Here is a 13,023-nt window from a genome sequence, read left to right as displayed (position 1 = left end):
CCATAAATGCACGATCGCATGATGCGGCTAAAAACAGGTGCAGCAGGACAATAATCATTATCTGCTGCATCCTTAGGAGAATGGTTGTAACTGGCTTTCATAAGTGTTCCAGCTGTCTGCGACAATTTATCTGAGATGATTACTCACTGTGGTAAATGCCAGATGCCCATGGCTGTAAAGATGTTGTTTGTGGCTACATAACTTGATACAGTGAAGAATCACCATTACTAACTTTATTTTTTCTCCCCATTGATATTTCATGTTTTTCACAATCTGAAGCCAGTTCCTTCTCCTCAGTTGTTTTATGAAAAAGGAAAAACTGTTGGAAAAACATTCTTGAAAAACATTATTTTTTACAACCAATTCATCTGGTGAAAGGAAGAGCTAACTATATTTAGAGGTCGGTCGGTCCTGTTTCCGAGATGACATCCACCCAACATTGTAATCGTTCCCAAAGTGTTAAAGAACACAATTAACTGTAGAGATCAATGATGCACCAATTAGGCAATTTCATTGTTAGTAAAAAGTACATCCACAAACTTCAAATATTATTAGAAAACTTTTTCTTTATATTGTTGCTTCTTAGGTGTGTGCGCCAAGGAAAACCAGCCAACGCATTTTGTCCACATGAAGGTGGACTTCAATCATGCCATGGAACGTTTAAAAAATTCAATCAATTGGTCATCCAAATCAGGTCAAGTTTATGTGCAATCATGGTCTCGGAAAAGGAAATGGATTTCCAGTTATGGTCCACCCAATAGAGGAAGTGAGAAGAAAGAAACTATTAAGAAAAGTCCAAAGTAGTGTCCATGTTGCAAATATCAGACCTGTATGGCATACAATCCCATAAAAATATTTGTAGAAAACCAGGGATAAATCTCCCCTTCAACACTGCAATTGGTGCATATCTGCGAGAGATGCAGCAAGCCTCACAATGCAGAGCAGTACATAAATGTGGAAGTGTTGCGTTTATGTTTATTTCTTAATTGTTTCTTTCTTCGCGCTTCCTCTATTGGATGGACAATTACTGGAAATCCATTTCCATTTCCGAGTCCACTTTCAGCATTTTGGCTGAGTCAGAGTCCCAAGATGGCTACCACCACTTCCTGGTTGAAGTGGTAGCAGCCAATCCGATCCCACCATGAGATCTGTCCGATCCGCAAAGGGTCCGCGTCCCTAGATATCTATAAATCTTTTTACTTTAATAACCTCAAAAGTACTGTCTTCTTAAAACCTGGTGTATCTTGAACACAGGGCAAGCAGTACACCTATGTTTCTGTTTGCCAGCATTAAACCGGGGGCGGGGGGGGTGCGTGCACACATCTATACTTGTTATATTGACATCCCTCACCTCCTCCATATCGTATACAGCGAGGGATAAAGGATAAAAGAGATACAAACTGAGAGTAAGCATTTGGGTACATTGGACCGCTAATAGCAGTAACAGTGTGAACAGTGCTAGCAGCGCTTACACCATATTGCTTCACTACAACTCCGGTGAGGTATTTTATGATGAGGTCAGGGAAAACCCAGTTTAATGGGCAAAAAAAATGAAGTGTAAGACCGCCTGCTCTGAGGCAGCCCTAAGAAGAAATGCAAAATGGCAACTGCCTAAAAGTCCCAGAAATAACTCCAGGACATCAACAAGTGAAGGATTTAATGAATGTGAGGGCCTCGAGTGTTGGATGGGAGTCTGCGGTGCTGGGCAGAAACTCTTGTGACACTCTGGGCCAGATAAGATTTATCAGACTCCTAAAACCACAAAAATATCTGACATTTTCATGATTTAGAATGGTAAGAACATCAAACATTCTGACCACATAAGCAGCATCATGGTCAATAACCGCATGAGGATGACCCAACCCGTTAACCCCATGGAGTTTGTCCAAACTCACAAACCCGCTGGTGAGGAGAATGCTATATATACAATGGAGGGCCCCCGTTGGGTCCACCTGTCACCAACAGTGGTGCTTATAAAGAGAGGGACTCCCACATTACCCACTTTACCTGCTGAGGACACCACAGGGCTAAGAGAGCCAACCTGGATGTTGTTAAATTTGGTAGGTCACTAGTTCTCAGCAACAAGATGTGGCTACCGCTAATACCCCATTCTTGGCCTCTAGCTTAATGAGACCTTAATATTCCTTGTACTCATTTCCAGTATAAAGGGAGGGACCTGGCAGTTGTCCAATTCCATCTTCACATGTTCATTGACTTAATAGCCCTTCCCTGGTTTAGGATCACGAGGAAGTAGCATCTCCCGGAAACCCAGCTTTTCATCCGTCGGTTGCGATTGAAGGTAAGGATATGAAAACTACAGCTGTAGATTCAAACCAGCTATGGGGATCTATCTTAAATTCTAATCAAGCCACGGTGTTGGCTCTTAATTACCAAGCTATCTAAATGGACATGCTAATTGACCTACTTAATACACTGGCAGTCTTTGTATCAGACATTGGTAAAAAAAAATAGAACATTTAAATGCATTTATAACTTGAGTACAATCGAAGAATGAAACCAGTTTTTCAATATGCTCATGTAAGGAAGCAGTTGACAAGCTGACACAGCTTCCAACAGTATTTAAAGAAATCCTGGATGAAATCAGACCCGCCTCAAATTTGAATAAGGGGAAGCCTACTTGTAAAAAGGAATGAGTTAGACATCATTAGATTTAAAAGCTCTGAAAAGTTAACACTAACAAGGGCAGAGGACATGGGTGGACCCTCGCTAGTGGTAAACCGAACTTGCAGGGTCCCTACAGAGTCATAAAATGAAGGTAGCACAATTGGTCTATTTTCTTAGTATGTATCTTATGAAGTTTTACTGAATCAAGCAAATATATTTGAATGTTGCTTATCCTAAAACGTGTGTATATATAGAGCTCCATCAACCTTGTGCTCCAAATGAGATAATGGCCACTCATAGCTAATGTCCATGATAGCATATATATTCAGCAGTCTGGCCAAATTCAATAACAAGAAACATTATTATATTAAAACCTTTTTCTAATAGGTCACAAGAAATGCATCTGTAAGCTGTGATGATAACCTCTGAGCCAAATGTAAAATGGTCCCTTGTGAGAACTCCTATGCACCAAGTACGAATAGTAAATATTTTTAAACTTTGTGTTATCTCTCTCTCTCATTGCATCCTCTCCTAAAGCCCCCAATTTGAATTAATAGAACTTAAATGAGGAATTATGAAAAAAACGGCCTCCCTAGCTTTCTGTAGGATCCAAGAAATAAGCTTTTTTTATGGAAATTGACAAACATGTTTGAATCTATTGTCTTCAACAAGAACAGCTTTAAAATGAAGGTGTGCAAATATTAACATGTCAATAGAACAGCTCAATTCTTGTATCACAGAACTCACTCTAATTCACTCTAATTAGATAATGATACGGTAAAACCATGATGTCCAAACTGGAATCAATATGGACAATGTTGTTTAGATTAAAGAAACCAGATCAGCCAAGCTGTCTGTGTCTATGACGTGAAATATACAACCCAACATGCAATGGGCTTTTAACTGTTTGTATGACTAGATTTAACTGTTTGTTTAATGTATTGTTGGACTAGATTTGATTATATGTATATATTGTAAATAAGTCCTTTTGTATTTATATATATTTTGTGTCCCTGAAGAAGTCCCTCAGGATGAAACGCGTTGGCTACTGTGGCTCTTTATTTTAATGGAAGAAATTGAACAAGAATAAAGATTTTTTTTCAAAATAAACTTAACAAAGAATTTGATTCTTTGAAACTGTTCTTGGAATATTAGAAGTTCTGTGTTGTATAACTATGATTTTAAAAATATTATGGTCTTTCAAACAAACGAGTGCTGAACCACATTAACAGATTTATGCTGGAAATAGTTTCCATTGAAAGTTGAAAAGGGTTGAACTTTCAGTTCTGTGCACCTTTTATACGTTTTTAATGACCTCTCCCATGGTAGGGTTAGGAGCAGTAGAATATTGCCTCAACCTCTTTTGTATATTTGTTTTAAAATCTATCCATTTGAGTGAATTTTTGGGATGTAGCATCAAATAGTGTACTACTTGGCTAGTTTTAGAAATGTTTAGCAATACTGATCCTGCACATTGATCCTATTACTGTACTTCTTTCAATATGGCCATCCAAATGCTATTTCATTATATTGAGTTTTAATTTATGTGTACACCTAGAAAATAAATACTGGTATTGCACATCTTTTGTAGGAGCTACAAGGTATTCTCTGCAATAGGATATTAAAATGTGCTAGTTGGGTGGAAGACAACCGACAACCCCTTGTTAAAAATTGTTTCTTTTATTATATGCCAAAATAATTCATGTTTTTTCTTTTCAGAAATGGGCTTGTTCACATTAGAAACCCTCACTTGGATTTGATGCCTGAGGACAATCTTTATCATTTTGGTCTGGGAACAAAAACACATAACCTGCTTGCCATGTTTAGTGATGTCAAGGTAAATGAATATGCTGCTTTGAGCTTTTAATTAATTTGATTCGTTTATTTACTTGTTGCATTTTTCAGCCACCATAACATTCATTGTCAAGCATTGCTATGTTCCAGGGAGACAAATTTCAGGATTGAGATGAATGGCATCCTACATGGTGGCTAGAATGAGAATGATGTCATCTAACTTACCTTTGGCTGCCTTACAAAAAGAGTAAAAAATAATCGAAGCTAAACTTCTTGGGAAACTGGTGGGAGACTCTCTCAAGGCCAATTTAATACCTCTTTGCCTCCAAGTAGATGACTATCTATCCCGTAATGTTTATGGACAGTGGGAAATGTCATCAAGGGCCTCTGCTAAATTATCAATGACTAATAAAAAATTGGTATAGACGCCACAAAAATCTATTTGTGTTTATCGCATAACAACCAAGTAGTTTTTTTATTATTATATACCCTATTTCCTAATCTTCTGCTTAACTCCCACTCCTAAGTTGCTTTTCCTTCATCCATTGCTCCGTAGTACCCTATCAGACCAGATGAGGCTCCTATCAGGGCTTAGGAGCCTCATCTGGTCTGATAGAGTACTGCAGAAGGTTTGGTAGAGAGTATGACACTATTGTAGCCCCCTGACAGGAATGACTTCAAAGTAGCAGCTGAAGAAAGTTATCTGGACTGAGGGGTATCAGAAGGCTTTTGAAGTGCTGAAAGAGACACTGTGTACAGCACCTGTTCTCCAGGCACCTGATTTCAGCAAGGAGTTTGTGGTCCAAACAGATGCTTCAGAATATGGAATTGGGGCAGTGTCATCACCACTAAATGATGCAGGTCAGAATCCGCCAGTTGCTTTTATTAGCAGGTGGCTACTCCCCAAAGAGCAGTGTAGGACTGTCATGGAGAGGGAAGCTTTTGCTGTGGTTATGTCAGACAAGAAGCTGCAGAATATGGACTTTACAGTGAAGCACAGACTTGGGACTGACCATGCCAATTAAGATGGCCTTTCCAGGTTTCTCTGCTTAACTGATTAAATGGCAAGGGAATTGCAGAGTTGGTCCTTCACCTTTCATCTTGGGGGGGGGGGGGGGGGGGGGATGTAGGTAAATGCCTCTTTTTGTATGGTCACCCCCATTTTTTCTGGACTAATACTTTTTTACTCTGTGCACTAGGTCATTGCTAACCAGGTCCCTGTACTCCTACTCAGACCCATAGAACAAGTCAGAATTGGCTTAACTCTTGATTGGCATATGTAACTTACCTGTAAGTCCATAGTATATGGTACAAATGTGTACCGCGGACATGTAAGTTACATATCGCCTGTGGACTGCAACACATATGGTGCCACCACTAAAATGTTAATGCAAAGCATATCACCAGGCCTTCCTCCTGCAGCCAAAGTGTGCAGTTCCAAAAACTGCCAGTTTGACATTGCAAAATAAACCTTATTCTATTCCAAAACTTTTTTTGAATATTTAATATTTCTAAAATACCCATAGGGCAGGGGACATGCTATTTAACAAGTATGGCTTTGCTACTTATATTTTACATACCTCAGCAGTGAACAACATATAAGGAGGCATGGCGTGCTCTCCCATTGAAAAGCACAGGGTTACATTATAAATCCATATATTGCTTAGCTTTTGGGAATTGCTAGAAAAATGATTCAAGGGCTCATTTTAATAGTAATTCAAAATCCAACCTGATGGTCAAGTCTGATTATTACAATTTTGAAAATTACACTTTTAGAAATGTGCCATTTTTTTATTGCCTAAGCCAAATGTGCTTTTCTGTCAGTGTTCAATGTCAACTGACTGTAAATGGCTTCCCAGTAGTGAGATGTGTATTGCTCCTAGAGACTGCACAAAGTTATTGGGTGTTGAGAGATGTTTTCTCCCTGAGCAGTATGGCCTGGGGTGTTGGGTCCAGTCCCTTTCTGTGATTCAAAGATGGCCTACCCTGTCATTGGTAGATGTAGCTCACATCCAGGCCTGCCTCTCCTATGTTTTCCTAGCCAGTTTGTCTCCAACCTTAGGTCGAGGGGTATTTATGACACAAAGGAAGTATTAAATAGCAACTTAAAAGAGTAAATTGGCTTTGGGTGATGGGTCCTTCCTTTCCTAAAAAATATCTGCCGCAGCGGTTGGGGTCCCAGAGACCTTTAAATGACTTAAGGAGGTGACCACACATCCCTTTTAAAGAAAATAAAACATTATACTCAGACGCCCTGGGCCATCCAGATGGGTGGGGGTGGTTTATTTCAGAAGGGCAGGAGCTTGTTTGTGGATCTACAGTGAGATAAAAATAAAATGACAGTTTTGGCCCCAGAGGGCCTCCATGTGGCAAACCCTCACCAGCCACAGGGTTCAAGGTATCACTACCATTCCCACATATATTCTTTTAGTTCCTTTTTCAGGGCAGGGGACTGAGTTCCTGTATCCTAAAATGGCTGCTGGAACATCTTGTTGATGTTGCCGGTAGCCAATCAGATCTAATCTTTTGATCTGTTGGGGCTCCCAATCCTTTACAGTCTAAAATATACAAAATTATTAACCTTATGTTCTCACAAATAACTGAACGGATTTACACCAAATCAGAAAAAGCATGTTTTCTTGGGTAATGATCTAGCAGTCTGTTAAATTATGTGTAATCCTGTAAAGCTGTTTTCCTGTGTATCACTGTTCAATTTTCCTATGTAACATTGTAGAAGGAAAATGCGTTTTGGGACCCCTCTATTTCTTGGCCCCTGGTAGATGGATCTCTCCAAAACTTTCTTTCCAGGAAGGAGCTGAGGAGGAGGAAACTTATTTTTTTGGATAGTTTTGTGAAACGTGACCAAAGCTATTAGTAAAAAACAAACAAAAAAAATCCTATGGAAAAGTGGTTTTAACTTTAGGTGTATGTATTTGTATATTCACTGAAAAAAACCACAGGTTTCAGGGATGTTCTTGTTAGTTGGACATTTCACTCGTACAAAACCAGAGCAATTCAAGCGTTATAGTTAGTAGAGATAACTATAACTCGTGCCCCCGCAATGCACTGCTGATGACATTGCAGATTACATCATTCATGACATGGTCAATAACATCAGTGATGACATCCCAAATGACATCACTGATGACATCATCCAGTGACTGTGTTTCTGTATAGTTTAAATAGGTTTTATATATATATATGCCAAGATGTATTGAAGAATGAATGGGTATATAAGTGTCTGGATGATTTAGTTGGTGCTTGACTGATTGAATAAGTGACTGATTAAGCGTATCTTACTGAATGCATGAGTTAGTGAGTAAACTGTGTAAATGTCTATCAGTCTGTCTGTTGGTGTGTAAGTGGCTGCATGGGTTGGTGAGTAGCTACATGACTGTCTATATGGGTTATTGATTGGTTGTCTGAGTAGCTGTATAGGGGCCAGAGTGTCTGTGTGAGTAGGTGGGGGTGAGTGACTGTGCATAGATGTGTGAGTAGGTGATTCACTGGGTGTATGGGTTGAAGAATGAATCTGTAGAGGGCTGTATGGGTGGGTGAGTGTGTATATAGGTGTGTTGATGAGTGAATGGATGTCTCAGTGGTATTTGTGTGAGTTACTACATATGTGAAAGACAGTATATGTGAGTGTTGGAGTATATAAATGACTACGTGAGAGTGACTGATTGTGAGAGTGGCTGTATGGATGAGTGTGTGCTTGTATCAGTGATTGTATAAGAGTAAGTATGTTAGTATTTGTATAAATAAGTGAGGTGGTATGTGTAACTGTGTAGGTGAGTAAATGGGTGTGATTTTTTTTGTATGACTGAGTAGGTGTGTGAGTAAGTCTATGGATGAGTGGCGGTATGTGAGTGTATGAGTGCATATGATAGTGCTGTATTGATTGAGTGACTGCATGTATGAGTTACTGTATGGGTGAATTAGTGGATGTGTGTGTGTGTGGACCTAGGAATCACTGAGCGGGTATGTACTAACTGCTATTTATTTATTTATATAACACGCCTGGTTACACTAGCTAGTGTGTCCCCGCACTGAAAGAAAAGCTGAGTGACAAAACTGGTGGGCAAAGTTCTGAGCAGCCCCTGGTGCTTAGTTAATCTCTGGGAAACAAGATGGTTTTTAGCTCTTTGCGGAAAGCCGCTTCAGATGTTTGAAGTCGTAATCTCTGAGGTAATTTGTTCCAGTGAGTGGAAGTCACGACTCTGAAAGATCTTCCTCCCATTCTTGCTCTGTTGAATTTTGGGACCTGGACTAGCCCAGTTCCACTTGATCTCAGTTGGCGCGTTGGGAGGTAAGGGCCAAGCACATTGTGTAGGTATGTAGGACCCTTCCTCTGTAGGATCCGGTGGCCTACACAGAGCGCTTTGAAAACCACACGTTCCTTAATTGGCAGCCAGTGCAAAGTTTTAAGTGCTTTCTTGGCTGACACTCTCTTAGGGAGCATCAAAATCAAGCGGGCCGCCGCGTTTTGTACGCGTTGCAACCTCTGTAAACACTTAGCGCTGGCGCCTAAGTACAGGACATTTCCATAATCCAGTCTGGATGTAATTAAGGCGTGTATTAGAGTCTGTCTGGCCGGCTGTGGCAGGAGGTTCAGGGTTTTCCTGAGGACCCTCAGCATTCCAAAACAAGTGCCTGCCACTTGTTTGGTCTGGTGCTCGAATGAGATTTTATTGTCCAGCCAAATATTGGTGTGTCTATGGTTTGGAACATGGTAGTCTGTATTTTCGAGTGGGTGTATAAAAGGTTATATTAGGGTGTGAGGAGGAACATAAGAATATCACTTGGATGATGTCATCAGTGATGTCATTTGAGATGTCATCAGTGATGTCACTGACCATGTCATGAATGATGTATTATGTGACGTCATCAGCAGTGCATTGCGGGGGTGCAAGTTATAGTTAGCTTAACTAACTATAACGGCCAAATTTCTCTGTTTTTGTACGAGTAAAATGTCCAACTAACTATACGGTCCCTGAAACCTGTTTTTTTTTTTTCAGTGAATTTCTAAGGTTTTTTTAAATGCTAATGTCTAACTAAAACGTCCCTGAAACCTATGTTTTGTTCTGTGAATTTCAAGGGTTTTTAAAATGCTAATTTCTGACTATAACATAGCAGTCCTGTTAGCAGAGTGGTGGAGAATGGTGAGTGTGGCCTCCGAACACCTCTTAGCAATCCCACTGTGTGAGATTTACTGGAGGTAACAGGAGGGGTAGTTAGCTCCCACCGTCAGCCTTTGGGGGCAATTACCCCTCCTATTACCTCCAGTAAGCCCCACACAGCATGATTATTAACTTCTCATACTAGGCCATGCCCCCTTTCTCCACCACTCTGCAAACATGCCCCCTGGCGCATTCTAAGTTGGGGGATTAATTCCCCATGAATACTGAGGGTCCCTCAGGGCCAACTTGCCTGCCAGGTACCTCCAGTAAGCGCCACAGAGCTGGATTGCAGAGGGGTGGATACAGGCCACGCCCCCTTTCTTCACCACTCCGCAAACTCGCCCCGGGCTCGTTCTAAACTGGGGGATTCCGTCCCCTTGAATCCTGTCACACTACTCCTCTGACGATGAAGTCCACTTGTGTCCTGAGATCCACAGGACACAAGAGGACCTCCTCACCCCACCACCAGTGCGCCAGGAGGCGAATTTGCAGAGTGGTGTAAAAAGGGCAGTGGCCTTGGACCACCTCTCTGCAACGCAGCTATGTGGCACATACTGGAGGTACCTGGTGGGCTAGTTAGCCCCCAGGGACACTCAGTATTCGAGGGGCAGTAATTCCCCAACTTACAACGCGCCAGGGGGCCCGTTTCTGGAGTGCTGCAAGGAAGGGGTGGGCCTCCGGAGAGATGCCAGCTTTTTAATTTTTTTAGGAGGCTGTGTGGCCCATCCCCAGGGCATGGACATATATTTGTTTTTATTTAATAAGGCGGGGCTGTGTGGCCCCCCTCCTGAGGCCTCTATTGGCCCTGGGGACCCCATCCCCCGGGACATGCCCTTTCCGTTTGGGACCGTGGGGGGAGCCCCAATGCCCCTACGGTCCCGCGGGTCTCCCCCCCCCCCCCCCCCCCCCCGCCCCCCCTGCAGGAGCCGGCATTGCTTTTGAGCAAGAGGAGCTGCTGACTTGCAGCTCCCCTTGCTCAAAAGCAATTCTGCTTTGTTTGTTTTGCTGCTCTCGCTTCAAGGAACCCAAGCGGAGTTTGCTATGGCAGGGCGGGAGCTGTGCTCCCACACTGCCATAGCAACCAGCAATGTCCCGTGGGTGGCCATCAAGGGCTCCAGGAGGGGGGCTACGTGGCCTGCTTCCAACTATTTAAGGCCCCGGGGAGGTGGCAGTCACTGGGGCTGCAGGGGGAATGTGCCTTTTCGCCGTTTCTTATCAAAGCCCGGGGAGGTCGCAGTCCCCAGGGCAGAGTGGGGGGATTGGGACCCCCTACACATTTCTTTTTACAGCCTCAGGGAGGTGGCGTCCCCGGGGCTGCAGTGCCCCGGGCATACAATTAAATAAGCCCCGGGAGGTGGCGGTCCCTGGGGCTGCAGGGGCCCCGTGGGCCCCCACAAACTAATTGGCAATTGCCCCCAGGACCTGGCCTACCATGCGGCTTTTTGAAAACAAAGCCCGGGAGCTTGTGCTTCTTTTTTTTTTTTTTTTTTTTTTTTTTTTTTTTCCGCAGCAGGATACGGACCCCAACGCAAATTCTGCAGTTTAAAAATAAATATTTTTTTGGGCCCTGGGTGTCCTTGTGGAACCCCCTTAGCAGGCCTAGGGGGTTAGGGTGTTTCTACCCTGCCCCCTTCTAGTTATTCACCTTTTTGTTTTATTCTTTTCTTGTGACTCGGTTACAACATGGCTGCCAAAACTTCCTGGTTTGGAGTGTTGGCAGCCACGAGTTGAAGCTTGTGCCCGGGAGGGCTCGCAAACCCTCCTCTGTGCTCAGCTATCGATATTTTTCTTTTATTTCTCAGTAACTACTGAATGGATTTACACCACTTGAAGAACAGGTCTCTTTCTGATACAAGGGCTACCTTTTTGACAAATTTGGTGTATTTCCGTTTAGCCATTCGGGCTGTAGTCTGTTCCAATTTTTCCTATGGAAATTAACATGGGAAAAACGGGTTTTGGGACCCCCCTTTTTTCTTGGCCCCCACTTGACAAATCACCTTGAACCTTTTAAGACAGAAGCTGTCCTGCGCGGGCCATTAGTTTTGAAAATTCTGCGAAGATTCGTCAAATGGTGCCAAAGATATTGGCAAAAGAAAAAACGCTATTTGAATAGAAACTAGGTCCTAAATATAACTACCTACTAGTGACGGCCAGTAGGTTGTGTGTGTGTGTGTGTGTGTGTGTGTGTATATGTATATGTGTATGTATATATATATATATATATATATATATCCAAAAACGCCGTTCACCAGCCACCGCTCCTCTCTGTGCGGGTGCGTCCTCTGCGCGCGGTGACCCGCGCCGATAAATTGCACTACCCACGTCTCTGAATCCTCAGGAAACGTTAATCAAAAGAGTGCACTCTTGAGCCATATATAATTTTCGAAGCGAAAAAGTAAGATTTATTCAGCCATTGTACAGAAAAATTGACAGACGCGTTTCAGCGTTGCCGCCTTTGTCAGTGTCAATGTGCACTTGGATTGAAAGTGTTTAAATAAAGAAAAGAAAAAAGAGTTTATTTCATAGACCAAGAAAGAGTCCGTATCATTCATGAAAATTAAAGGACTTATTTCGCGTCGGCCATCTTAAAGTGGTGACTTCCAATAGTCTATACTCCAATATTTCATCATATTGTACCACTTTTATCTATAATACATTTATAGCAGCACATTATAAATAATGTATCGAAATTTGTAATCCTACTTCCAATATTGAAATGTGCTAAATGAAATATATACATTTAGTAAAAGTGCATCAACAAATTTGACGACAATCACGTTATATGGCCGTTGCCCCATAATTGAGCCCTGAATGGGCTTTGTCACTTCTAAGTAGCTGTATGGTTTACATTCCTAAGGTGACTGGACATTCAATACAAGAAAATCAGCATGACAGAAGACTTCCTTATACGTTTCAATTGCATTGTCAAAAAGTGAAGAATATTACAGAGATATGTCCTAACAATCAGATATAGAATTCCAGAGTTTAGCCTACATGCACCCACATGTCTTCCTCGTTATTGAGCCCCAAAGGCATTTTTTTAGGTCTCGCCTGTCGATGCGCATGCGCATCGAGCAAGCGAGACTATAGGGGCTCATCTACTCTTTATCTAACTTGCAAGGAATCGTGGCGATTCCTTGCAGTGCCCGTGACTTTTAAGCTCAATGCGCATGTGCATTGAGCTTAAAAGCGCGTGCACAGCCGCCCGCATTCCTCCGACACCTTTGAAGTGAAGCTTAGCTTCACTTCAAAGGCCCGGCTTCTTCACACCCACATGCCGCTCTGCCCCGCTCCGCCCCCTCCCCTGAGTCATCCTGCCTGCCCCTTCCCGCCGTGTCGCATTTCTCCTCCCCCCTCCCCTCTCTTCCCTCCGTCTTGTTATATTTATCTTGATTGGCTGCGGGTTTGAGGATTTTAAAACGTG

General features: G+C 42.4%; 1 protein-coding gene across 3 annotated transcripts in view; it reads left to right on the top strand.

Annotated features, from left to right (window-relative positions):
- The window catches only part of UPP2 (uridine phosphorylase 2), a 256,997-nt gene that overhangs the window by 44,884 nt on the left and 199,090 nt on the right, over positions 1 to 13,023 (top strand). For all 3 annotated transcript variants that reach the window (XM_078683860.1, XM_078683859.1, XM_078683858.1), the window contains exon 2: positions 4,345 to 4,462. In XM_078683860.1, the coding sequence (XP_078539986.1) occupies positions 4,345 to 4,462 (118 nt within the window). The remainder of the gene's footprint in view (positions 1 to 4,344; positions 4,463 to 13,023) is intronic.

The sequence above is a fragment of the Lissotriton helveticus genome, chromosome 3_1 (assembly GCF_964261635.1).
Source record: "Lissotriton helveticus chromosome 3_1, aLisHel1.1, whole genome shotgun sequence".
NCBI classification, from domain to species: Eukaryota; Metazoa; Chordata; class Amphibia; order Caudata; family Salamandridae; genus Lissotriton; species Lissotriton helveticus.
Note: the sequence above shows the minus strand (reverse complement) of the source record. Positions and strands in the feature narration are given on the sequence as shown.